Genomic DNA, 27,775 nt, shown 5'->3' with positions numbered 1-27,775 from the left:
TGGGGTTCAGGCTCCAGCTGAGCCTCTTGTGTCGGGTTATCGGCTGCTGCCGGTTCAGGTTCAGTGGGGCCCTCTGGTGTTGGGGTTGCAAATACTGGATTCAGTACTGGCAATGGGTCTGGTGCTGGTTGTTCCGCCAGTTCCAGTTCTGGGAGTGGCTCTGTCTGGGTCTCTGGGACTGGATCCACTACTGCTGATGCAGACGTTGGCATGGGGTCCAGGTCCATCACCTCTGACCGGGTCCTGGTAGAAGTTTCCAGAACAGAGCTAGGTGGGACGGCTTGCTTAGCCTGGCTGCGGGTGACCATTCCTGCCCTCTTGGCTAGCTTCATATGATTGGCCAAGTCTTCCTCCAACAGCATGGGGATGGGATAATCATCATAGACTGCAAAAGTCCACGTTCCTGACCAACCCTTGTACTGGACAGGCAACTTGTCTGTAGGCAAATTGAAAGAGTTGGACTTGAAGGGTTGAATTGTCACTTGGATCTCTGGGTCAATTAAATTGGGGTCCACTAAGGAAGCATGGATAGCCGACACTTGTGCTCCGGTGTCCCTCCTCGCGGTGACCTTCTTCCCGCCCAAACTCGCAGTTTCCCTCCACTCCAAGGGTATCTGGGAGGTATCTGGGCCTGAGGACCTCTGGTGTGATTCCGGTGCAATGAACTGTAGTCTGTTGGGGTTCTTGGGGCAGTTGGCCGTCACATGCCGCGGCTCGTTACATTTAAAACATTGTCCAGCTGACGGGTCACTAGGGCGAGGTGGGTTGCTGGAGAATGGTGTGGCAGGATGATAAGGTGTCTGGAGTATTCCTTGGTGTGTAGTTGGGGTCTTGGGCTGCCCCCGGTAGTAGGGTGTGGTCTGAGGGTGTCCCTTCTGGTATCCGCTCCAACTGCAACCAGGGTTGTTTCTCTCTCCTCCCTCCACCCGTTTTGTTCCGGCTTGCCCCGCTTTTCTGGCGATCTGGAACTGCTCGTATCGATCAGCATAAGAAGCAAGACTTTCTCTTCCAATAGCTATAGTCTCTTGAAAGGTGAGAGAGTTGTCTGATATTACTAACTTTGGGAAGTGCACTGAAGCAGATCAGTTGCTTATTAATAAAAGGAATGTTCCGGAAGGCTGTCCTCCAGTTTATCAGGCTTATCTGGAAATAAAAATTATCTAGCCAGTATAATTAAATTCTTGTATTTGTCTCCGATTTTCCTCCCTTTTAAATTACACCATTTCTTACTATTTTTCCTTGTTTTTGCCCACTAAGGATTCTCCCTCCTTTCCTCTTTAGTTTTTCTACACTTTTCACATGTGCTTTGTTTAAAGCTTCTTTTAGGCTTTGAAATGGAACATGAAAACTGCATCATACAGTTCTGATAGATCAGAGTGTGGAGGGAGAGGGGAGGAATAGATGCATGCATAAAGGACATTGTCTACTAAGCATCAGAAATTTGCATTTGCAGATGGAACATAAGAATCTACTTTAGGCAACTCAAATTAAGATTTTATAGATCTTGAATTATTGATTTTTGTTTGTTTGTTTCCCCTCCTCTGAATGTAGCAAGCTTTTCACACTGTTTTTTATGTATTTGGTAAATATAGTCGCTTATAATTAATAGCATTATTCTGCTGTGTTTCTATTCATAATTTTTAGAATTTGGAATCTTCTGCTTCCTCTGGATAAAGAGCTCACATCAGAACACTGAAAATTAAATCACATCTTCCATAAACAATTTCATCCTTCTCATCTATTAGGCAGATCAAGATGGCAGTGTTGCATAGCAGTTGCACTTGTTTACATGTTTATGCAATGTGTGTATCGTGTGTACACGTCTATTTTTAAGTTCATCTAATGTCTCATGGGGGACATCTGCTTATGTAATAAACTTCCTGTGTGTGTTGCTATTGGACATCTTACTGCAAAATATATCTTTAATTCTTATGACTTCTGTATGCCATCTTACTTGTTCTGTACGTGAAGTCAGGAGTGTGACACCAAAAGCGCTCCCACAGAAAGCGAGTCTCTTGCAAATCAAGGACTTTGAAATCTTGGTTGGATAGGTAAACCATTTTGGTTCAAAGCGATTGTATAACTGCAGGTCCAATATAAATCTTAAGAAAAGTCTCAAATTTTGAAGATTAGTCTTGAATTATTAAAGGAGGGGCCAAAAGTTCATTGATTCAGTCTTAGCAGAGAGCAAGGACTAAATGGATAAGGAGACTGAATTATCATTTTGGAAACAGATGGTCTCTCCAAGTCAGGATAACCCAAAATATCCTTTTTAGGGTTAAGTCTCTCACTGGTGAGGATTTGTTTTTAAATTTTGTTAGATTAAATATGGATAAGATTTCAGAATAACTGTTCAGAAACTTTTGCTTCCATGTCTTTTGTCCCATAATCTGCACAGCAAAGTCATATTGCACCACAGAACTAGAAACATAGGTAGACTATACATTGGCTGATGCAGAGGCAGTTTTCAAGGGCACAGACAGCAAAATGTTTAATTCTGAAATAACAGCAATTTCTTAGACACACAGAAAGCAATACGGTTTTACTTGCTACAAAGGAATGTGTTTGTAATAGTAACACACATACACCATTAACTGTGACCAAAATAAATGTTATTTTTACTGGTGAACTCAAAATATAAATGCAATAGATTTGAAAAATAGAAATTGCATTGATCAGCTTCAAATGCATGTCCACATACCATAGTGGTGCCATACCATATTATACAGTCTATTAGGACAGTGACTATATGCAACTCCCTCTCAAATAGGTGCTGTAACAAAAGTTCTACTGCCGGTAATGAGGGGGATGTGTAGTGGTGGTATAGCTGTGTCAGTCCCAGGGTATTAGAGAGAGAAGGTGGGTGGACCAACTTTTATTGGACCACCTTCTGCTGGTAAGAGAGGCAAGCTTTGAGATATTGACTGACTGCTCTCCCATATATCTCTTAAAAGTATCTCTAGATAACAAAGTAGTACACTTACCATTCATTTACTTTCCATTCACTTACCATTTCAGAGTTAAGGTATTGTAATTAAAACATGCATTTATTTATAATAGTAAAAATGTGGTGTGCATGGCCAGTGGAAGATTTTTGATGTACCTGCTCTTAAGTGCTTGAATTTATGAAAATGCGATGATTTACCTAGTACTTTAACACCCTCAAAAGCTTTTGAAACAATTTTTTTTTTGTTTTAAGATATGGCTGTAGCTCAACTTCTGTGACTTACAAATATATTTGCAAAAGCATAAAGTGAAGACCTTTATGTAACTCTGCACATATACAGAGCCAAACCTGTCATAACAACTAGTAATATCTGAATACTTACACAAAAGTTCAAATAATATGATGGCAGTGTTCTATAATACAGTTTGTCAGACTTTTCCACCTGGGACCTCAAATCCACCAGCTATTGCATTTCAGGACTTGCTCAAATTCTATAGCCCTCTCATTTGAGCTTGCTGCAAAGATCCTTGGAGAGTGGTTGGGGTTGGATAAGTGGTATTTGAGAGGTAGTGCTAGGGCAGAAGGAGGGGAGAATGTAGTCTTCCTCCCTTAAGCTGAATCCTAGTGCCTGTGGAATTTTGCTGGGTTTTTCCTTTCTGCAACTCAGATGGTACCCGCTTCTGGGTTGCTTCTTGTGGGTGGAAAAATTGAGGATTAAGCTGCTTCTTCCTTTGTTAGTGTTTGTTTAACCTTGATCAACATCTAGCATTCAGAGATGCTGATCGTTAATTGCTCTGGTTCATTGTCTTCCATTGCCAATTTGAGATGAGCTCAGTCTTTGTTTAGTGGCTTTTCTACGCCTTGCCCTTATCTGCCATTTGATTAGCATGCTGCTATACTTAAGTGCCTCCACTATTAAATTTATTCCTAAAATAAGCATATGATAAGTTTATTGTGATCATAATGAAATTGATTGCTGACTAGTTGGATTTTGTAGGTTTTAAATTGAACTGGAGGCGTACTTTTAATTTTTTTGGTAGAAAGTTACTGGGGTAAAGTACTTGGTCCTTGCACATAAGTTTAAGAAACTGAAAGATACTTTTTCACCCTACCAAAATTAAGTAGGTTTAATTGATTTGTCAAAACTAATGAATAAACATGGTGTGAGAGTTAAAGCAGATCTCTTGCAGTTTTACTAATCAGTATGTTATGTTATTACCATGGAATTCTGTAGTTTGACTTCAGTAAATCTCCAGTTTGATTCAAATCTGCTCTTGGGGAGCCTGGAATTCAGACTTGAAGAATGCTTAGACTGGGGAGGAGAAAGGAGATTATGCCCCCTCATTTTTGTGTTTGTGTGAATATTGACCCATACTAAAGACATGTTATTGACTGAACTGTTCATGTTTGTAGGTAGTACTGATGTTTGCCGCATGAAGCAAGATGCTAAGAAATATGCTGACAGAAGGAGGTGCCAGCACTTTTAAGTTGTAGTTTACTTCCATGATTGGATTTGTGTTCTTAAAGTGCCTGACTGTTTCTGCATAAGAGCTTACAGGACAAAATATCAGTGCAAGGTAGTATTAGGGGAAAGATTTGATCTAGTCACTATCATATTTGATCTCTCATCTGAAACGTCTGCATTTTTTGCATTTTTATTTGACTTAATCACTTAGTAACGTGGCAGCTCTTATTTATTTTTTCTTCATTTTAAAAGTTGGCTTAACTAATTTTTTTTCCCCCTCCCTCTTTCAGCTGATGTAGCCCAGCAGTTTCAATATGCAGTGAGAGTTATTGGAAGCAACTTTGCTCCTACTGTTGAAAGAGATGAATTTCTTGTTGCGGAGAAAATCAAGAAAGAACGTATGTCTGGCTTCCTTTCATCTTCAGTAATTTAGATCTGAATAATTTTAAATGAATCATGTTTTGAGGGGTGAAAATTGTAACAATTTTCAAAGTGTGTTTTAAAATACCACTCCAAATACCAGAAACTAGTTCTATAAGTAATAAGGGTGAAACTTGTTCACCATAAACCTTAAATTTGACTCTTAACATGCAATTTTTAAAGTCAGGAAATGCCAAAGTGAGTTTTACTTACTTACTTACTTACTCACACACACACCTCAGATACAAAATACACTCTTTTTAACTACAAAATTAGATATACTCTGTTCTATTGCACTTTCTGTGCTTTGATACAAGAGCACCAAATGTAGTATGAAAGCAGTAGGGATGCAGTACATCCCTCTGCAAAAAAAAAAAAAAAAAAAAAAAAGCGTACTTGCTCTCTACAGATTCTTGAGTTCATAGTAAAATGTGTGAGCAAGTTGTGTGAGGGAATATTTTAATTACATGTAAACCTCCCAGTTGGTAGATATTCAGAGCTATTAAGCGTAAACCTATTATATTGGATCAGGATTAACATACATCATCAGTTAGAACTCCTCTTAAAGAATATCTTGGTTAGAGTTCATATTGCCTTCTCCAAAGAAGAATTTCAGAATTCTCCAACTCAAATTTTCAAAGCACAAATATTCTTCAATATGGACCTTCAGCACTGAAGGTTTTCTATGTAGTTTGGTCATCGTTACATAATGCAGCATACACACCTGATTATACAGTAGATTATAAACTCTTGGTGTCGAAACTTACTCTTTCCATTTCTCCCCACCTTGTCCCCCTCCCCTGATTTTGTGGGTTGAGTGAGCCCTCATGAAAAGAAATAGTGGGTTATATCCTTCGTATTAACTCTCACTTAAGAATTGTGGTGCAGGAAGTGACTTTAGTTGCAAAAATGTCTTTATCGGTAGCTCTTAATACTGGCGTGTAGAGTGTTTGACACATTTTTATTTTTATTATTCTGTAAAGGTTTCTGTAGATTATTGCTTGATTTGGAGTCTGACTATTTTTACTGTAATGTGCTCTTGCTCTTTCAAATGACCACTTTAAAGCTTAAGACAAAACTCCAATTTCCTGGAGAAAGCTTTCCTGTTTAACTAGTTAGATGACTGAGACTAAGGTAATTCTTCTGATGTATTGAAGTACTATGCCAAACTATTTCCACCTATGCAAATCACTTTACTTCTCTGTGCCTTACTTTTCTCATATGTAGAATGGGAATGATGATTTTGCTTTTCATAGAATCATAGACACTGGAATGCGTTACCTAGGGAGGTGGTAGAATCTCCTTCCTTAGAGGTTTTTAAGGTCAGGCTTGACAGAGCTCTGGCTGGGATGATTTAGTTGGGGATTGGTCCTGCTTTGAGCAGTGGGTTGGACTAGATGACCTCCTGAGGTCCATTCCAGCCCTGATATTCTATATTCTATGAAAATCCCATTACTCATCTAAATTTCTGTTGGTGGGCATGCACAAAGTTGTCTAAGTTCTGACAGTACTGAACTGCTCAGTGTCTAACTTGTGCCTAAATCCTGGTCGCTGCCTCAAACTAGGCCTTCCCACATCCTCCTGCCTCCAGGGCCTGATCCAAAAGGATGCTCAGAGGCTGCCAACTGGATCAACCTCCACACACAGCACAGAACTGGTGGTGATGTAGTTCTCTCTCCCATATCACCCCCTTTATACCCAATAGCCCAGAGGTGAGAACACTTACCCAGGATGTAGAGATGGTGGTTCCAAATACCTCTCTGCCAGGTGTAGACTTGAACCCATGTCTCCTTCATCCCAGATAAGCACCCTAACTATTGGGGTATTGGATATTCTGCGCGGGGGGTGGGTCTGTCCAACCCTCCATATGAAGCTGTTCCACTTCGTATAAAATATTTAAATATTTATTGGACCAGAGACCGAATGAGTGACTGTAACCCACTGATCAGTGAACTCATGCTGGACACCCAAATTCCAGTCCCTGCTCCAATGATTGATTATTTAAAAAGTAAAAAAGCTTTGAGTGTGACTGACTCACTCTCCTCCCAGAATGCCCACTGGACCAGGGGTTTGGGCATTCATCTGGGATATGAAAGACCTGGGTTCAAGTCCCTGCTTCACATAAGGACATCAGGCAGAGTGGGGATTTGAACTCAGAGTGTGCTAACCAGTGGGCTATAGAGTATAAACGGACAACCACCACCTTTTCCCCAGCACTTCCTACTGGCTAGCTTAGGCAGCTCCCTACTCAGCTTACTGGCTTTTGTGAATCTCATACTTAGGCAATTGATATAAAAAAAAAAAAATTAAGACACTTCGAAGTGGAGACATATAAGTCATAAATGTGAGGCCAGGTCTATATAGGAACATTCAGGAAAGTTAAGGTGACTCAACTAAAGGTGCAAAGTCAGTGCATGCTAAGACCACCTTACTCTTGAATAAAAACATCCACATGCGGTTTTAACTTGTGTGTTTACTTAATATTTTCTGGAGTACAGTACAGTAACTCCTCTCTTAACGTCGTCCTGGTTAATGTTGTTTCGTTATTAGGTTGCTGACCCATTAGAGAACATACTCTCTTAAAGTCCTGCAATGTTCCCTTATAACGTTGTTTGGCCCCCACCCCCGGCTCTGCCTGCCGGGCGTTCCAGCCAGGGAGCAGGGTCGGGCCACAGGGGCTTGCTCCGTTCTGCCCGCCCAGTGCTCCTGCTGGGGAGCGGGGTGGGGGCACAGGGGCTTCCCCCATTCTGCCCACCCAGCTTTCCAGCCGGGGAGCAGGCAACCCCCACCCTGTTCCCAAGAAAGAGTGCCAGGTGGTCGGAATGGGACAAGCCCCCGCATCCTGACCCCTCTCCACAGCTGGAATGACCGGTAGAGTGGGGCAAGCCCCTGTGCCCTGACCCTGGTATGCCCCTGCCTCAACAAAGCTTCACAATCATCATTGGTGAATACAGTATTAAATTGTTTGTGTAAATTTTAAATTAATTTTAAATTGTATATGTATATAATGTCTTTTGTCTAGCGAAAAACATTTCACTGGAATCTAACCCCCTATATTCCCATTAATTCTTACGGGGAAATTGGATTCACTTAACATCGTTTTGCTTAAAGTTGCATTTTTCAATAACATAACCAGGATGTTACATGAGGAGTTACTGTATAGGCGAGTCCTTACCTGTATTTATTAGTAGAATGTTTTAGATCATCAGGAAGAGCTATAACACCTCAGAATTGTAATGGAATACAACTTTATCTCTGTCAGTGGCTTGCTTACTTATGGCCCAACTGGTATGGACCTGAAGTCATTGTCATTTAACACCTGTATAGTGATTGTGAAGTGAATAGATGATCTTTGCTAGATGCCATTTTGCAGAAAAAAGTAGAATAACTCTTAGGACCTTTGCCTGCAGTCTGGGGATATGTCTTCACTGGAATAAAAGACCAGCGGCATGGACACTGCTGTCCAGGATCAGCTGATCTGGGCTTGGGCTGTGGAGCTAAAAATTGGTGTGTAGATGTTCGGGCTCAGGCTGGAGTCTGGGCCAGCTGCAGGTGTTTGATTATTCTGTAGATGTACCCTTGGAGGCCAAGGAGTGCATGTGTATGGAAAGTGAACTGTCTCTTTATCCTCTTGCTTTCGTCCCACCCCACAAATTGCACAAATGTATCAATACAAAATAATGTTGTTACTATAATTGACTTCTTTAGTTTCATACCCTAAGAAGCATTTTCCTCTTAACAGTTGTGCGACAAAGAAGGGAAGCGGATGCTGCTTTGTTTTCAGAACTTTACAGAAAACTCCATTCGCAGGTATAGTAATGTGTGGCTTTACCAATAATTTCAGTCTTACAATGTGTTCCTTCTGGACTTGCTGTTAAATTGCCTATAGTTCAAAATGTAAGAAACTAGCTTGGATTAAAATAAAATCAAAAAATATCAGCAGTCTTTTGGTTTGCGTATTACTGCATAAAGGACATTTTATGGGAAGGAAGTAGCTTTGCAAAAATAGAAGTGTTTACTTTTTTATGTGTAAAATTGAAGGATTATCTCACTGCCACTTATTTTTAGGATAATGTGTCCTGAAGTGTATCGATGTATTGATTAGAAGTTAAGCAGTCCTCTTATTTTGAGTATTTAAGTGATCTGAGGTTTTCATGTTGAAGGTTAAGGGTTTTGCTGACTTTGAGAGTTCTGCTAACACACAAGCACTTACCAAAGAGCAGTGTATGTCGGTCTTTTCTGACAATAGAAGGTGATCTTTAGAGTCTATGTATCAGAAGAAAGGAAAGTCTTAGGCTAGAACTTTAGATGAGATGGAAAGAAATCAATACTTTAAATGTGTCCTGAATTCTCAAACTTGAACATCTGTCATGTTTGATGAAAATCTCAGTGAAACTGAGATAGCCAGTAAGACAGTATCTTAAGTCATCTGTTTTGTATAGTGTGATAGGGAGGGATATTTTTAGTTGTCAAAAACTAATATGCAGGATTAAAATTTCCAGTGTAGTTGATCAGTGCTTTTCAACCTTTTTTTTATTTGCGGATTCCTAAAAAATTTTGAATTGAGGTGCAGACCCCTTTGGAAATTTAACCTGTGGTCTGTCGACCCCTACCATAGAAGTCTTAGACTGAAAACTGACTTAACAGAATTCAACTATAAATGTTGCACATGCTTGTCATGGCATTTAACGCAGCATGAGAAAGGGCGCTAAACTGTGGGCTACTATGATAATAACACTTCTGGGTTTTGACCTGTAGGTGTGGGTATTCACATATTTTTGGTTGATCAGAAAAACGGAATGCCTGTTCTGGGATCTGAAATTCTGTTTTCATCGTCAACTTTTGCGGACACCTTAGACATAATTTGTGGGACCCCAGAGGTCTGAGGACCACAGGTTGAAAACCACTGTAATAGAGGATTGTTAACATGTTTCAGTGACCACCCCTTATCTTAAAGGGGAAAAGTAACTTGAGTTAAGTAGGATAAAAAAATGGTTCTACTAAGGAACTTTATATTGTGACAATGAATTCTATAGGCTAATATAATTGAGAAAAAAGAGCTTAGTAAGATCACGTAAAAATGGGACACTTATATGGAGAACATCCAGTGTTCCATTCAGAAAGAACAAAAATTCCGTACAGTAGTTTGGAAGGAATATAAACCCTCATGCTTCTGGGTGTAAGTCAGTCTCTGACTTTAGTGGGTTAGGAAGAAACTTTCCGTGTGTGCAGGTTATTCCGCAGCTGCTCACTCCAGGACTTTTTGCACTTTTTTGTGAAGCATCTGGTACTGGCCATTGTCAGAAAAAATACTAGACTCTGTGGGCCATTGGTGGGTAATACCTGTCTCATTGCAAATGAGACCCATTCAGTCAATCTGACTGTTGCATTTAGGTCCCAATCCTGCAAACAGTACTCAATTTTAAGAAGTCATTAAAGTTACGCATATGCTTTAGAAAAATAAGGCCCTAATCCTGAAAATACCAATGTTGTTGCTAAGTTTATCAGCTCACCTTTACTCCTTTTTCTCTTCCCCATGCATTCCACATGTCTACAAGATATCTTTTCCAGCTTCTGTAGTGATGGACAGTATCACCAGGTTGCAGTAGGCTCCATCATCAGCTCTTCCATTTCAGCAGCACTAACTTGCAGCTGTCCTCAGTCCTACTGTCAGCAGTCTTGCTACCTTGTTCTTTTAAGATAGCTTTTATATGTGTAAAATACACACACACTCTCATGCTTTGCTATTGATCTAATGTGGTATTATCATAGCTAGCATTTGGCAAGAGTAGTATGGACACACAGCATATGAGAATGACCAAAATTTAACCCATTATAACACACACAAGCAATACATACATTGCTTGAAGCAGAATAATAGACGATGTGAGCATAATTACAAGAATGTGACTATAACCTAGTTAAACTTTTAAGCTGGCTTTAACCTTCTGTTCCCCCCACCGTATTGTTAGTTGACATCTACCAGAACAAGCCGATAACTATTTCATAGGGCATTGTTTAGAACTTTTTCCGCTCCTCCCCGTTTCCCTATAGCAGTCTCTCTTAAATGCCTGTCATTGTAGTGTTTAAGCGCTAGTGATTTATTTTTTCTGTTTTTGAAAAGTGCACACATTGTGATTTCTGAATGCTAATAGTAGTGTAAGGGGACTGTTGGTCCCTTGCTGGAACTTAGTGGGATTTATTTGGTTGTCCATCTCCCAGTTCCAAAAAAAAGGGGAAGGGCCAATGAGAGATCAAGATCCTGAGACTGACAGGCCCCAGGGCCCATGGGGAGAGGCCAACAGTCCAGGTTAACCTGATTGACAAGGCAGGTAGGCCAGTGAGGGAGTCAGGAGCCTGGGGTCTCATCCTCCATGTGAGCTGGAGCTGCCTGAGCCAGAGTAGCATAGATCTAAGGGGAGAGCAGCAAACTGAGCTGAGCTGGAGGCAGAGCAGAGGGGGCCAGAGAAGCAGCCCAGAAAGCAGAGCTGGGCTGGAGGCTGAGCAGCGCAGAGCAGCCACGTCTGAGCTACAGCGGGAATCTGCGGGCCCAGAGCTGGGGAGTGTATGCGTGCTGTGCCGTAAGTAGCACTGGTGTTGAGTGCTGTGAGCAGCTGGGGCGAGCGAGGGCCCAGCGCTGGGACACATGGCCAGACAAAGTCTTGCAGGTTGGACTTGGAGTGGGGTCGTGACCCTAATTGGAAGGAGGGCTGGCGTTGGGGAGAGAGTGAGGGCATGTGGCCGCCACCAGAGCATGTCTGACCCGTGGTATCACTACAGTGCAGCCAGGGCATGGGAAGGAGGCCTGGGACATGTGAGGAATAGACTGTGAACTTTTCTTATGTTCCAGAGACTGCTGTTTGTGGTTTCCCTCTGCCCACAGGGTGGGGTTACTTGTTTCCTTTAATCTTTCTGATTTTTTTTTCCTTATTTTTCTTAGTGTTTCTTGCTGTTCGATAAATTGTATTTGGTTTGAACTTAATGTAGTGCTCACTGGGCCAGGGAAGTGGCTGGTGTGGAGGGAGTACCCTGAGGTGGGGACATCTTAGCCCCTGTCCTAAGTGACCATGATGAGACTGGGGGCATAGCCTCTCAGGAATCCTGGATCCAACATTATCAGGGTTACAAGGACTCTCCCTCACAGGAGAGGGAAAGGGAAGTCCTCAAGGTCAGGCAGGCGTCTGGGTAAAGGGAGTTGGAGCAAGGGACTCAGATCCTTTTGCTGTCTGATTCCACTGGGCTAGTGCAGAAGCCAGGAAAGTTCCCCACAATAGCAGGACCATTCCCCTGCTTACAGTAGGTACACAACTGATTCCATAGAAATATTTTTTTTGTGCTGTTAAGTGTAGTATTAGCCATGGAAATCCTTTCCCTCCACATTTATATGTTGGTGGTGATGGTGTAGATATGTGTTTTATGATTAACTTTTTTTGCAACAGTCTTGGAAACTATCTATTTCAAAAGTGTAGTAATTACTTTTCTTAGATTCCTTCAGTGTGTAACCTTTTAAAGTGAAAGCTGCTTAGTACTTGTGAATTCCATCTCCCTTCCCTGGGCTCACGAGGCCAGTTCATATGTATTTAGTGGGATATATCTAATCCAACAAGCTATATCTGTTGTTCATCAGTTGACATTAAGATTTATCACATCATGGTTAGCCCATACATCAAAACCTTATGTAATTCTTCTTCCTCCTGCTTCCCCTTTGTTAATGAGGTCTTTGCTGGTTCAGTTGTTTCCAGCAGGTAGAATTTGGATGCCCTGCCCAGTTTGCTGAATATCTGAACTAATCGCAGAAAGGAGTCGTCATCTGACCTATGAGGACTTCTAACATACATTTTGTTTTTTACAGCACGTGGCACAGTGGTCGAAGTCCCTGACTAGGGCTTCTAGGTGCTATGATAATACAGGAAAGGGGTATATATCAGGGGTAGCCAAACTGTAGCTTGCGAGCCACATGTGGCTCTTTTACCATTCAAGTGCGGCTCGCAAACCCCCTCCACACTCCCCATTCTCCGCTACCAGACTGAGTCGGGGGGAAGCTCAGGACTTCTGCTTTGCAGTGGGGTGGTGGGCAGGAGCTTCTCTCCAGTGGGGAGGAGGGTCTCGGGGGTTCAGCCCTGCGGGGCACACCTGCGAGGGTTTGGGGCTTCAGCAGGAGCGAGGCTGAAGCCCTGAGCCCTGGCTCTTGGCAGGTGTGCTTCGGCACTTGAACTTCTGAAAATTGTTGTATGTGGCTCGGAGGGCCAGTAAGTTTGGCCACCCCTGCTGTATATATAAATACTTATCTTTTAAAAAGGGGATCAAAGAGGACCCAAGGAATTTATAGGCCAGTTAGCCTAAATTCAGTACCTGTAAGTTGCTGGAACAAATTATTAAACAATCAATTTGTAAGCACCTAGAGGGTAACAAAATCTGACCTAAAAATACTATTACTGAAAAATTGCTTGCTTTTCTCATTTTTACCATATAATTATAAAATAAATCACTGGAATATAAATATTGTACTTATATTTCAGTGCGTAGTATATAGAGCAGTATAAACAAGTCATTGTTTGTATGAAATTTTAGTTTGTACTGACTTCGCTAGGTCCTTCTGGGTGTCACCTGTTCCATCCTGTCCCCACTGGGGGCTCTATTGTGAGGGTGACCCCACTACCCAGTGTTAGGATATAGATATTCAGGCCTGTCTGCAAAGGCCTGTACTTTAAGAATTTAGGGGTATTCTTATCTTGGCTAGTTCTAGAGGTATAAAAGAGAGAATCAAAATCACTGTCTGCTGGTGTAAGGGCCTTCTCTTACTGTGACAGTTTGAGGCCCTGTTCTTAGGCTAAGGCCTTTGGCTAAGCAGCAGAGGCAGCCATAAGCTAGGAAGCGAACAGTCACATCCTCACATTCCAAACTAGTCACATTGAAATAAGGTGCTATTGGGCTGTCAGGCACTATCAGGACAGGATTGTATTCCTATCACCTCCAGAGAAAGGGAAGTGCCTAGAAAATGTAAAAGGAAACTTAGTTTGATAGCATCCTGTCTGGCAAGAACTCACTTATCAATAGCTGGGATGTGAAATCCTCACTTCTGTATTGTTTTGTCATTATAGTTCCCACTTTGCTATTGTTTGTCTGTATAATCTGTCTGGTTCTGTGATTGTTTCTGTCTGCTGTATAATTAATTTTGCTGGGTGTAAACTAATTAAGGTGGTGGGATATAATTGGTTAGCTAATCATGTTACAATATGTTAGGATTGGTTAGTTAAATTTCAGTAGAATGATTGGTTAAGGTATAGCTAAGAGTATTACTATATAAATTAGGGGCAAACAGGAAGCAAGTTGGGATTCGAAAATAAGGAAAAAGGAACTTGTATTTAAGCTTGCTGGAAGTTCACCCCAATAAACATCGAATTGTTTGCACCTTCGGACTTTGGGTATTGTTGCTCTCTGTTCATGCGAGAAGGACCAGGGAAGTGGGAGAGTGAAGGAATAAGCTCTCTAACACCCAGTTCGCTCCTGGCGGCTCAGGCCCCTGTGCTCCACTCCAAGAGGCCCCTTTTCCTACACTGCTTTAGAGCATCCTTTGAGCTGGCAGGTGCTGGTCAGGTGGGGAGTGTGGGGGCGCTTAGAGGGTGGGCCAGCATGGGGATGCTGCAGCTTGGACTGGCAGGGTGGCACAGGGGCCAGAGATGCTGGAAGCCTGGGGTGAACTGGAACTGGGTAGTGGGACCGTCCTTGCAGTGGAGCCCCCAGCGGCATAGTTGATGTCCAGCGGGCCAAGCGAAGGCCCCATGCGGCCAGATCTGGCCTGCCAGCCTCTAATTAAAGAAGACTGTTCTAGAAAGTGACCTTTAACAAAATTATCTAGGGATTCTTCATTATAAAATGTCTCAGAAGATGCAAGACAAAGAGTCAATGACCATAGAAATCTAGCAATTGGACATATGATTTCACTTGGATCATCTATCTCTGTGTAGTCTACACAGAGACGGATGTTGGAAACTGCTGACATATTTAATTTAGTTAAAGTTAAGGGCCTTTCTATTGACTCTATTGAAGATATGGAAAAGGAAAGGTAGAAGTGCATGGAACACAATAGTCTCCATTTTCATGATAAAAAGAAAAGGAGTACTTGTGGCTCTTTTTGCGAATACAGACTAACACGGCTGTTACTCTGAAACCTGTCAAAATGTTCATGATTGTAACACTTCGGTTTTAGTCAAATTACTAGAGTTAAGTGCAAAACCTAAATTGTAAAGATTTCATACATACAGTTGAATTTCCTGATTTGGTAAGGTTGCACTGGTACAGAATTTAGACAAATGAAATTTAGAAGGGGAAAAAAAATCAGTTTTTTGGAAAATTCTGTGGAATCTCATTCTCCTCAACTCTGCAACTGATTCCCCATGAAGTGATACATCATCAACTCATTTGAAAGTGGTCAGCCACCATATTCCCTTATATTTTTGAGTTAGTGGTGTAGAATAGAGTATATGGTTCCAAGTGTATTAATGTGCAGCAAAAACAAGGACATCTTTATACAATTGTCTTTATTACTCCTTACAAGGTGACATTGGAATTCATCTAACACGGATGTACCATTAAGTTATCTCCTGCAGTTCAACTTTCCTATTGAGATTTAAAAGGTTGATAGTGCTGTGTTTCAAGATAGCAGCCTACACAGCTCCACTTTTCCTTTCTCTTGATTTTTGTTCTGGGACAGTCCACAGTTGAGTACAGCTATGTGATCTCTGTGCCTCTGACTTCATAAATTGTTTGGTAGTTTCCTTTGTCTCTGTGTTCTTTATGGAGATTATAGAAATCCCAGGTTCGATCCCTCTTATTCTGGAGCCTCCTTGAAGGGCGATCAGCAGAGAAAGGGCAGCTATTTGTTAAATTTCTCAGAGGTTGGGATTGGGTCTTCCACCTCATTTCTATTGTAGAAAGTAGGGGTTAATCCAAGATGCTGATTTAGATCAAAGAGAAACTGATGTATGGCGTACATGAAGCAGTATGTAAACTTCCTTTATAGTTAGCTATGAATTTTAAAATTTGGTGTGCTGATTAGTTGACCTCTTTCAGTGCATGTGAGAATTTGACACAATAAAGTTGAATGCTGGAGGAAGTTTTCTTTATAGAACTGACATATAAACTCCAGTGTCTCTACCTTGAGAACATGACTTCAGACATCCTCCCTGTGTATATTTAAATTATGTTTATGTGTAGTTTTGTTTTGTTAAAGTTTTAGCCTGCTCTTTACAACTACAACATAGAAATGAGTTGCTTATGATCTAGGTTGCGAGGTAGGGGTAAAAATGCAATAAACTCTGGCAATAACTGTGGAGCAATGTCTGTTTTTAACTGGATATTATCTAATACATGCCTATTTCTGAATAGGGTGTCCTGAAAAACAAATGGTCAATACTCTACCTCCTGCTCAGCCTTAGTGAAGACCCACGTAAGCAGTCTAACAAGGTAGGTAAGGGGTTCTTTGTTTCTTCCATAAATATTTAAAATTCAGTACAAATCCCAAATGGGAATGTTGAGAGATGTTAATATCCAGACTAAAACAAATATCTTCAAAAAGGAAAGTATCTGCAAAGTCCTTGGAAAGGCTGGAAGCAAGAAATTTTTAATTATAAGGATGCTTTTAAAAATGTATTTTGTGTAAATATTCTAACTATGAGAATTAAAGAAGCTATTCTCTTTAAGCATAAAACTGAATAATTAAACATGCAAGGTAGTCATTATCTGGAACACTTTGGATAGATTTAACTTAGGTCAAGTCCATACTGAACGTTTGTGTGTTTTGTTTTTGCTGGTATAGCAATTTTGGTTGGGGGTATGGTGTTTTGGCAACACTTTGCTAGGAGCAAATGTCCTAGTGTAGTTGCAGTTATACTGGCAAAAATGTGCTTTTGCTGGGATGGTATATACCAGTTTGGAAAGTGAAATGAACAATGCTGCCAAATGCATTCTTTGGCTGGTATAAGCTGCCTCTTCATTAAGAGGGTTTTGTTGATATAACTATACCAGCAAACCTTTTCTAGTATATACCTGACTTTAATTTACTATTAGGAAAGGCAATAGCCGTTCAGACACACGGTTGGAGAAAAAATATTTTAGCTACTGATGTGATTGATTAAAGTAACTCTCAATTTGTGTTTTGTCTTTAAGGTGTCAAGTTATGCCACATTGTTTGCTCAAGCATTGCCGCGAGATGCTCACTCAACCCCTTACTACTATGCCAGGCCTCAAAGCCTTCCATTGAATTACCAGGACCGCAATGCTCAGTCTGCCCAGAGTGTGGGCAGTATGGCGAGCAGTGGGATCAGCAGCATAAGCATGTATGCCCTGAATGGGCCAACGCCAACTCCACAGTCCCTCCTTCCAGGGTAATTTAAATCTTCCCTATAGTGAAGACTTCGATAAATATTTTTAATATTACTTAGCATTTTTATCCAGTGATTTCAAATTTCTTACAGTGATAAGCACGTTCAGTATGGGTATCCACATACATTTTCACAGCAGCAAACCTCAAAATATTGTTATGGGTTTAAGTATGTTTATCGACTACATGGCTGAATGAAGGAATAGAGGGGATATATGGTTAACTTGTTCACAATTCCTGTTAGTGAATATCTTCATGTCACTCTTTTGCATTACACTCTGTTTCAACTTGGTGCCTGTGAAGTTTACGTGCCTTGCAGTCTTGGATGATGAAGTCCTCGGTTTATCTGCAGAACAGCTATGATAGAGGCAGCAGTTGTGCAGACTTCATACACTGTCCTGTTAACATTGTTTTCTTCCTGTCTTTTTAGACAATCCTATCAAGCTCCAGGGGTGGGAGATTGCCTTCGTCAACAGCTGGGTTCACGTCTTGCATGGGCTCTAACTGCTGGCCAGCCTTCGTTACAAAGCTCTACCTCAAAAGGCCTTCCAAACACTGTCTCTCGCAATGTGCCAAGGTCACGGCGAGAAGGGGAGACAAGTGGTGAGCAAGATGCTTTTTGCTAAAGTTTTTTTTTTTTTTCTGCAACTTCTTTGTTTTCTTGTTTTGTTGTGACTATTCTATACTCTTCCTGGGAATAGCTTCTGTTCCATTGCGTGTTACTATATGTGGAGAACTTTCCCACAAGGGCAGATTTGAAGGTAGGAAGACAGCACATATACAAAAGAGCAGTTTATTTGACCATTAACTTTTCTATGTTCCTCTGTTCCTATTGTGGGGTGGAAAAAAATGGTTTGAGTACACATTCTCCCCATTCAAAATTCCTCTTTTCTTTGATATTGCAAGTATCATAGACCTAATCCATTGCTGTGGACAGCAGGACCAAGTAGCAGAGCAGATGGATTGTGAATGAATATGCTTTTAAAAGCTGCAGTGTCTATAATGATAACCAAAAGCCTCAGGGGAAATGGACAACAAGGGGGACAAAACCCCAAAACATATAGAACTATTTATATTCACATATATAAGACTGAATAGACTTTGAAGGAGCCACTCTTGGTTTTACATTAACTGAACAAAGCATTTGGCCAATTTAAGTAGCTAACTCAACTGTGGAGGAGCTGTTGAGGAAAGTTAACCTTCCGTCTACTTGTATTCAGAAACCTCTCCCATTCTCGTATTAACAAGATCAACGCTGAACAGTGACTAAAAAGAGACAAGGTGCCTCACAATGCCATTTTTTTTCGACTGCTTCCTGAATAAATTCGGTCAGTTAGCAAATAAAAGATCTCCTAGCTGCCAACCCTGCAAAATGTATCCTGGATTTGAAAATCAAGCTGAGTTATTCCAGTTGTGTATTGTGGCTAGGAAAAAAAGAATAGACCAAATGGAGTGTACGTTTGTAACTGAAGAGAGAATTTTGGCCTTGCAATTAGAATCTGATTAACAATACTGTGAATGCACAAGAGGAAATATATAATTTAGCCCAGTCTCTTATGGTCCATGCTAGCTTTTCAATGCTAATACGATTAAAAAGTAGTAAAAACTTATTTTTCTCAGTGTATCAGCAGGCAGGACTCTTCATGTACACTTAATATAATTTGTTCCTTGTATAAATTGTCAGTCACTTTTTGGAGTAAAACCACATTCCAAATATAAGAACAGGCAGCTATTGAAATTTACAAAACATACAGATAATTACAGAGCTCTGTAAATAGGCTGATTACTGTTAATTGGCATTCTCTGATATTGCCTCTGTAAATGCGCAGTTCAGGAGTTGTGAACCTGTTCTAGAGCTGTCTAACAGCTGAAATGCTAGATGTAAGAGTGCACCCCCATTTGAGCTGAATCTATAACAGGATCCCCCACCACACTGTCATATGCCCTCAGTTCCTCTCTCCTTCCTCCAGACTATTGACTTTCTGAAGAAGGGAGAAAGGAAGAGAAAGTTCATATGGATCTGCAGATACAGTGACTTTGGAGAACCTTTTATTTTCTCTGTTGTGAAATAAACTTGTTCAGGTAATACTTTTCAGCTATGTTTGAGAATTTGTACCCTCTTAGCTGATGGGAGTGTTTTTAAAGCATAACATAGACTAGCTTTATTTGTCTGTGAGGTGTTCAGAAAACCTTGCTACACTTAAATAAGTCTTATAGCACAGGTTCTGGATGTTGATATGAAGCCAGCCTCTCTTGACTTCTGTAGATTGTATCCTTAGATGACCCAGCTGGCTTCCTTAGCCTAAACCAGCACACCTGTGTCTTATTACAAAAATTGGGGGAGATGGTAAAGGAACTCATTGGGGTTCCCAAATCAGGACAGCTCTCTTGCCAATTCCAGAAGAGGCAGCGTCCTATTAGGACAGAATCTGTAGATGATACTGAGAACATCATCAAGACTGAAATGGCTTTGTTCTTAGCCTCAAATAGGGTCACAAAAGTACAGGATACTGTAAGACCAGCAAATGAAGACAAGCTGCTCGCTATCTTGAATTGCCTTCTGTAAATTGATAACTAGCCTGAGGCACAAAAGCAGTCTGGACTTCAATCAGAGCTGTGAACTAGAGGACAAATTGGATGCTCCAGCACCTTAAGCTCTACTGAATCAAGAGCTAGATTTTTTTATAGGAGGATAACTTAAATTTTTCTCTGTGTTTACTTTACCTGGGATTTAAAGGCTGTAAAGTGACAAAGTTTGAGTGATCTCCCAGCATCCAACACTGGAGTAATTTTTAAATATGAGAAAAATATCCTGATTTCACAAGAAACATTTTTTTAATAAGCAGATCTCCTTCATGGATGAGCTGTATTGTCTCCAAAGGAGACTATTAAAAAATTAACTCTGAAACAACAAACAAATTTCAACTGTGCTGTCAAGAAAGGGCAAGGAATTATTCAGGGCTACTTTCACTTATGGTAAGATCAAAATGGAGTTGACCTTAAAGGCTGTCTGTTCCTTTCATAGTCTCTGGAATGTTGTGCTAAGTTTAGAGTGCACACATCTGGTGGCTGAACTGCTTTGGTATGTTTTCAGGTATAGGCATATGGCTTTCTTTGTGCCTCCTCAGGACAATTTCATCATTGAAAAATTAAAATAAATGGAAGGTAGTCTTTTTGTTTTTCAATTCAACTTCTACGTAACTTTTAAAAAGAATAATCTAAGTATCCTTACAAATCTAACAAATTTATTAGAGCATAAGCTTTCGTGAGCTACAGCTCACTTCATCAGTATGCATCCGATGAAGTGAGCTTTAGTTCACGAAAGCTTATGCTCTAATAAATTTGTTAGTCTCTAAGGTGCCACAAGTACTCCTTTTCTTTTTACGGATACAGACTAACACGGCTGCTACTCTGAAACCTTACAAATCTAAACAGTCTTAACCAATGTTCTCTTTTTTTTAGGCAATGTTGAAATAACTGAAGCAAACCTTGTAAGAGATATTTTGTACGTCTTCCAGGGAATAGATGGCAAAAACATCAAAATGTGTAATTCTGAAAACTGCTATAAAGTAGAAGGAAAGGTACTGTACAGTTGCTATCACACTTTATTTATGAATGGAATCAGAACAGGCAGGAAAGCTTAGGGGAGAGGGATACCATTGGAATGTACAATATTTATATACACTTTATGTACAATTTAATTTTTTAAGAAAACCCAACTTATCAGTAATACCCAACAGCCTCTAAACTTATCCACTGTCTGTTGGTCAAACCATCTTCAAGGCCACTTCTTGTGTACTGCCTGCAAAAAGATGGGGGAGGAGAGTGGCTTTAAAAACTAGTTCAGAGAGGGCATTGTATGCGTAAAGGGGCAGTGTAGAATAAAGGATGGAGATGATCCCATCAAAGTGGATGAGGCTAGTATTGTTGGATGTTAGGTGTGTTAAGAGGTGGGGTGGATAATTGGGAAGGTGCAGACCTGTGAAGGGCCATGAAAGTAAGTACAAGCAATTGTATATGATGGATAAAGAGGAACTTATGACAGTTTACAGGGCTCCCTCTAACAAGAGGGAGTCTTGCCTATAGTGGCTGGGTGTTAGCTTCCTAACATCTCTATCCTTTCAGCCATGGAAGCACTCTCCTCTGGGCTATGCCAGCCCTGTCATTGCCTTGCAGGTTAACAAGAAGTGCCTCTAAGTCCTTGAGTCGTCTTTAAGCGTTCCCCTGTGATATCCAGCCCCTGACACTTGGTACTCACAGAAATCCCAGAGCCTTCTGCTCTCAAAGGAGCAGGGCACCCCAGTTTACCATTTTTACCTTAAATCACCACTCCTGTATAACACATAGTACAGGAACCATGATCCAATCTTTCCTGAAACAACCCTGCTCAACAAGATGTCTCCTCAGTGAATGGAATCAGAGTGTCTTTCTGCACCCTGTGATATACTGAATCAGTCTTTTGTCTTTATTAACAAACAGGGAGATCCCCTGTCTGTTAAGTTTCCTTTTTACCTCCAACAGGTTTTGATGGTTCTCTCATGGTTTTCCATTGACCTTTCTGGGCTGTTGCAACAGTGGACAGTTGAGCAGTACATTACTTAATTGGCTAGCCGGTGAGAGGTAACAACTTCCTCCTGCTTCAGTGGGCTAGCACTGAGCCTTATGGTTTCCTGGTGACTCATTTTAACTCCAAGACCATAAAGGATATAATTTTCAATATAGTTATGTTATTTCTTAAATATTAATTATACACCCATCTCGCAATGATTGAGTATTGGTAAGTTACAATAGAGACCTCACAGGATATCCTGCTTGGATAAATGCCATGAAAGTTTTGTATATTAGGTGTAGTGAGTTTGTCTGGTCTGAGACGGTTGCTTGTAAAGAACAGTGAATCCTTTGCCTGTTGGTACCAATGGGTCTCTGTGTCACAGAGCTAATGGAGGAATTTGAAGGGGAGTATGAGAGATACATGTTGAGAAGAATAAGCAAGGAACGTTATCTAAGCTGTAGAATTTTTGTTGGTCTGGGAAAGGGCAATGTGGGTGTTCGCAGGCTACAGTAATTATTGCAGATAAGCATGTAGCAGTTCTCCAGAAAGGGCCATATTTTGGAGCTTAATGTACCCACCCTACACACACCCATATCATTATATAATTTAAAATCTTATTATATATACATTTAGATGAGGTATGATGTGGAGCAGTAAAGTGATACTGTAAGCCTGTAGGCAGGGTGAAACAAAGTGAGTGTCTCTTTTTGCACAGTACCAGAAACACTGCAGTATGACTACAGGTTTTACTGTTTACGTTAATTTCAACACCTTAAGGTGGTATTTATTGGTTAAAGCTATCAAATGACAATGTATTAAAATATTTTTATTAGTTTTGCATGGACAAGTATTTTTTTTCCAGAAATGATGAAGCAAAAATGCATGTAGCAAAAATGGCGAATATCCACATTTTGCAATATGCTAACATGAAATGTTTTCACATCACACATTCTTAATTGTCCAAGTATCTACCAAGCGATTATAATAGTTTTGTATATATTCCGTTGAAACTTGCTGACCAGATCAGTTTCCCATAGTTTGTACTATATAATGTACTACGTAGTTTGTACTACATAATGGAGAAGCATTACATTAGGAATTCATGTACATTTACGTGTACATGTAAATGCACATGAATTCCTAATGTAATGCTTCTCCATTTGTAAACTGTTGTACATACAATGTAGCATCTAGTGTGCCTGACAGATGGCTTTAATTTGTCATTGCCTGTGCATGCAGTACTAGCCTTTGAAATAATTCTGAAAACTAGATTTTTAATCCAGTGACACTTATGCACAGATCAGTGTTAATTTAAAGATGACAATACACAGCTTCATATTGGACTTCAGTCAAAGTGCTCACCAAACAAAAATGGCCATTTTGATACTAACAGATCTAGTTTATATCTAACTTAGCATATATTTGTATACTTGTACAAAATGAAAAGTGGTGGTGGTAATGCTAATCCTTTGGGAATTTTACCTCTACAGGGATGTTACAGTATATGAAGATATGGTGAATGCAAGGCTCTTAAAGCTTACATCAAATAGAAAAAGACTCTCCACAAACTTTGAAAAATGTTATTTGTCAAGAAAATCAAAAGAATGTAAAATTGTCAAAATCCACCAGTGCTGTACAGAATTCTTGGTGCTGGCAGCAGAAGCCAGGAGAGATGAATTCTGTTGGCAGCTACTGGATGAGTTTTCTAGTTTAGATGATGTGCTACCTATACGCCTTCATAGGGTTTGCTTTCAGAAATACATAAGCAAGTAGAATTTGGTACATGTCAGAGTTGTACTGAACCCAGGAAAGAAAATAGACTCTGAATCCGATCAGAGAGCATCATATTCATCTGCTTCTATAGCCACCAGAGCAAGCACACTCTCCAGCATTTGCTCCTGTTGCATTGTTGGCCTGAGGCAAAGCACACAATATGGACAAGAAACATCATAAAATAGAAATATATGAGAGAGCAACCAAACTAAGGGAGGCATCACTTCGAAGAGGAGATGACTTTTCATGGAATATCTATGTAAGACTTGATTGCTAAGGATGCAGTTTATCACTCAACATGCCTTTTTCTTCCTACTTGAGTAAAATGAATCTTAAAGCAAAGCCATCTAGTTATACTGCAACAATAATCACCTTATGACATTGCATTTTATCAGCTGATTGAAGAGATAGACAATGATCTTATGTACAGCAAGAAGGCTCTTCTCCTTTCCAAGCTCCTACAAAGATATAAATCCCTATTTCTCTTAGATGTAGATCCTGCAAGCTATTTCAGTAGCAAATTACAGGCAAGATTAGAAAAATGCAACTTCTGAAACTTCATGCCATGAATAGCATGGACAAAACAAGCCTATCATTATTCTATCCTGATCAATAACACTAGCTGACTTTAGTCAAGCTGCTAGTAATCTGAAACAGGAACTTAAGTCATTGAGATCGTTTGTAGATGTTCTTCTGGCGAGTGAGCCTGATGAACAGCTTTTAAATGAACAGGTAGCTTTGTATAATGCCATTTCAATCCTTGTGTCTGAAATAGCCAAAATGAATGCCTCAGAATATTATTCAAAGCTAGGTCATTGTAGTTGTCAGAGGTCATCTGCTTTTGTGCCCCAGTTGGAACAGAAGTGTCTCTTTTGGTTGGTTGATTGAGACACATAATTCAGCCAACAGTTCCGAAGACATTCAAAGAAGATGCCTCTTAGTTGCGGAGTGCATAGTATTTAACAGATTATCATCTCCTTCATGGATGAGATTTTGATAGACATCAGCGTAGAGGCCATTGATGGAAAGAATACTTTCCAATGAAAGGCTAGAGTGGTATTTCAAGAACAGGTTGCAGATAGTCCAGCATGACAAGAAATATCACTGAAGTGTTGGAGAGAAAAGTCACTTACTCTCTCCAGGCAATGAGTCTCTTGTGCAGTGTGCAGCATTTGAAAAACCTAGAACATGTCCAGAACTGTCTCACCATGGAAAAAGTACTTGAGAAAATAAACTCTTGTCACCTACAAACGACTGCTGTTTGAGATCTCTTCTGTTGTCTTTTATGACTGCTGAGGTTGACATTGTTCATGCTCAGGTGATTCCAGTCTGGACTGATTTCAGCCATAAGCTTGCAACTAAGTGCACCTACACAAAAGTTGCATGTGCACTTATTGTGGATGCCAGACCAGCTGATATGTACAAAGTCCTTTACAATGCGGAAATGTAAGGCAATCTGATCAGCTCTACAACAGCATCATGCCATTCAGACCATGGAGCAGCAGCCATATGCTGTTGCTCAACAAGTGAAATGGGCTCTCCCAAATGAGCTTGGTAGCAATGTGATTTGCCTGAGTAGTTTTTCACAGCCTGTGCTTTTTTTATTGCATTTTTGGGGAGATGCAGGACTGCTTGTTTCTGATGTGTATGCGGCTTGTACTGCAAATCAAATGCTTGCTGGTAAGCAATTCAACCATGCTTTTATATCGGCTGACTTTAGCATTTGAGGACCTGAGTGCTCTGAAATGTTGTTCACTTTTTAAATGGTATGACTAGAGAGGAGTTACTCCTGTATTTCTAGCATTTTGTCTGGCAAATGTTGGCTGACCACTCACAACGTGTGCTGAGTCTGAAGGCATTGAGTCCTCCTTACAACAAGTTATTAAAGAGATTGATGATGCTGTAATTCAGCATATGCTGCTTCTACTACTGGAGGAATTTCAGACATAGGGATATGCCTAATCTACTACGTTCAAGTTCTGGGATTGCTTTCTCCAGGTTATGGAGATACTGCTTCTAAATGGTCTATGCAGAGTGAGAGGATGGTTAGAAACTTCATCTACACACATAATATGTCATACTTCCATGCTTTTTTTTTTTTTTTTTACTGCTAACAGGCCCAGCTATGCCAGATGGAAACCCGTCTATATTCTTGATGTGTTAAATCTCGTTCCAAGTACACAGTGCCTTTGAACCTGGGGAATTTGCTGTTCACCAGACTCCTCATTCTTTTAATGGAATTTGGAGTGATGTGGGAACAGAAAAGTGTCATCAAAGACTCAAAGGGCAGTAATGGGATTGTAGGACTGACAGGAAGGAAGCCAGCCTTTGTCAGGTGGACCCTCACAAGACATGTCCTGAGTGGATATGCAAAAGCTAAGAGAGAAAGAAGTGAAGTAACAAGAAATAGTGAAGAGACAGTCCCCAACAAGTCTTTGCCTCTACACTGAAGAGGGATGAAGAGCATGTTACAGCTCTTACCAATCACATCACCAACAATATGGCAAAGTCATGTAACCATGAATCACATCCAGAGATGCTTATCAACATATCTACTAAGCTGCATGTAGCATCAGATGTACAAGAGTCTCTTGTGAAAATAGCAGATGTTGATGAAGAACAAACAGATTTGTGAGAAGTGCTCTTGATTCTGATGGGACACGTAGCTTCTTCAGCCCAGTCGAGAAGTCTGGCAACAAAACATAGCTAAGACAACCAAATTTAAGTCTGGTAAGTGATGAACAGTCACAGCAGCCATCAGTCCAGAAGTTTGTTTTTTGCGGAGCCCTTTCCTCATCAAGAAGCAGAGATGATGTTTCAATGGCAACTGTTATTGTCACCTATTAGGACCTCTGCCTATGTTCCTCTTCCATGCTGATGAATGAGAAGAGCAGACAAAGCTGAATTAAGGTATTAGCTGGAAGCTCAAGCTGAAAGAATGTATGAGCTAAGAGCATGCAACAAAGAAACCATAGTGTACATCACATGCCATGGCAGTCATACAAATGATGGCTGGAGACAAATTCCACAAAATTGATTGATCGGCTGCTGAGTAATTGAGGCAGGTCCTAAAAGGATTGACAAAGCTAATTCTGTAATCCAAGTCTTTGACAGATATGGGAACAGTAACTGTGAACTGCAGGTAAGACCGACAGTGCTAGACAGAGTCTAAAGTTGGATGCAAGAAATACCAGGAGATTCCTGGAAGCCCTGTGCCTCCATGGAAGAAGTTTCTAAATGTGGCATCCAGCAAGCAGTCACTTGTAACATTCCTCTGAATATATTGTTCAAAATGCACCTGTGTGTAGGAGCACACCCAGCAAAAACGCTCCTCCTTGCTGGAGGCTTTTCCAATGGTGAAGCAACAAAGTCCATCACCAGTAGAAATGTTGAAGAAGCCCAGGGCTTGTACATTGCTCAAGAGGAAACAGACACCAGCGTGCTTCTGCATGCTGCTTGTGCCAATAGGGCTTTTTTTCTATTGGTGTGAAAGGAACCATAGTAATTAGGTAGGTCACCTGATACAGATATTTTGGTCCTTGCTGTTCACTACTTTCAGACACCTGACCTGTCAGTACAACTGACAAGTATTACTTTATACCTGTGCATGCAATCTGTGACACACTCACTCCTGTCTTGTGCAAGATACTTTCCCCTGTACATGCATTAACAGGGTGTGACTCTGTCTTCCTTATTTGGTTTGGGGCAGGGAGGGGGATTTGACAACATTAAACACAAACATAAGGAGCTTTCTGCTTAAGAGATCTTGCTAAACTGGGAATGAATGACGGACAAGGCCCAATTTCTGCAGCAAGAAAGTTGGTAGCAGTGCTGTATGACCAGGCCAAGAAAGAAAAGGACACTCAGAGACTTCAATTGCTTGTGTCTGAATGTAGCTATCAAAAAGGACAAGTCACTGGCCAAACTCCCACCATGTGAGACAGTTTTGAAGAGCATGTCAAAAGAGGCATCTTTGCAAACAAAGATTTGGATGTCTTCTCGCCAGATACTGGATCACCATTGCAAAATAGATAGAAAAATGTGGATGATGAACTACTTCTATATTTCAAGGGCCCAATGGCACCCGAGCTTCTACAAAACTTATTTGGGTTTGTACCTATAGAGTTTGCTGCACAATCAACTATGTCACAATCTTCCCTGTACAGAACCATGTTCATGCCAAGGCAATGAAGACTGTGATAACCCTTGTTGTCTTGGCAGAGATCATAATGATTA

At 40.6% G+C, this 27,775-nt stretch overlaps 1 protein-coding gene across 1 annotated transcript in view; it reads left to right on the top strand.

Moving 5' to 3' along the window:
* The window catches only part of TUBGCP3 (tubulin gamma complex component 3), a 122,250-nt gene that overhangs the window by 11,774 nt on the left and 82,701 nt on the right, over positions 1-27,775 (top strand). The window contains exons 2-7 of the mRNA XM_048855426.2: positions 4,703-4,810; positions 8,575-8,642; positions 16,221-16,298; positions 17,001-17,218; positions 17,645-17,817; positions 20,677-20,795. Of these exons, the coding sequence (XP_048711383.1) occupies positions 4,703-4,810; positions 8,575-8,642; positions 16,221-16,298; positions 17,001-17,218; positions 17,645-17,817; positions 20,677-20,795 (764 nt within the window). The remainder of the gene's footprint in view (positions 1-4,702; positions 4,811-8,574; positions 8,643-16,220; positions 16,299-17,000; positions 17,219-17,644; positions 17,818-20,676; positions 20,796-27,775) is intronic.

Source organism: Caretta caretta, chromosome 1 (assembly GCF_965140235.1).
Source record: "Caretta caretta isolate rCarCar2 chromosome 1, rCarCar1.hap1, whole genome shotgun sequence".
Taxonomy (NCBI): domain Eukaryota; kingdom Metazoa; phylum Chordata; order Testudines; family Cheloniidae; genus Caretta; species Caretta caretta.
The sequence above is the reverse complement of the archived record's forward strand: the minus strand, read 5'-3'. Positions and strand labels throughout refer to the sequence as shown.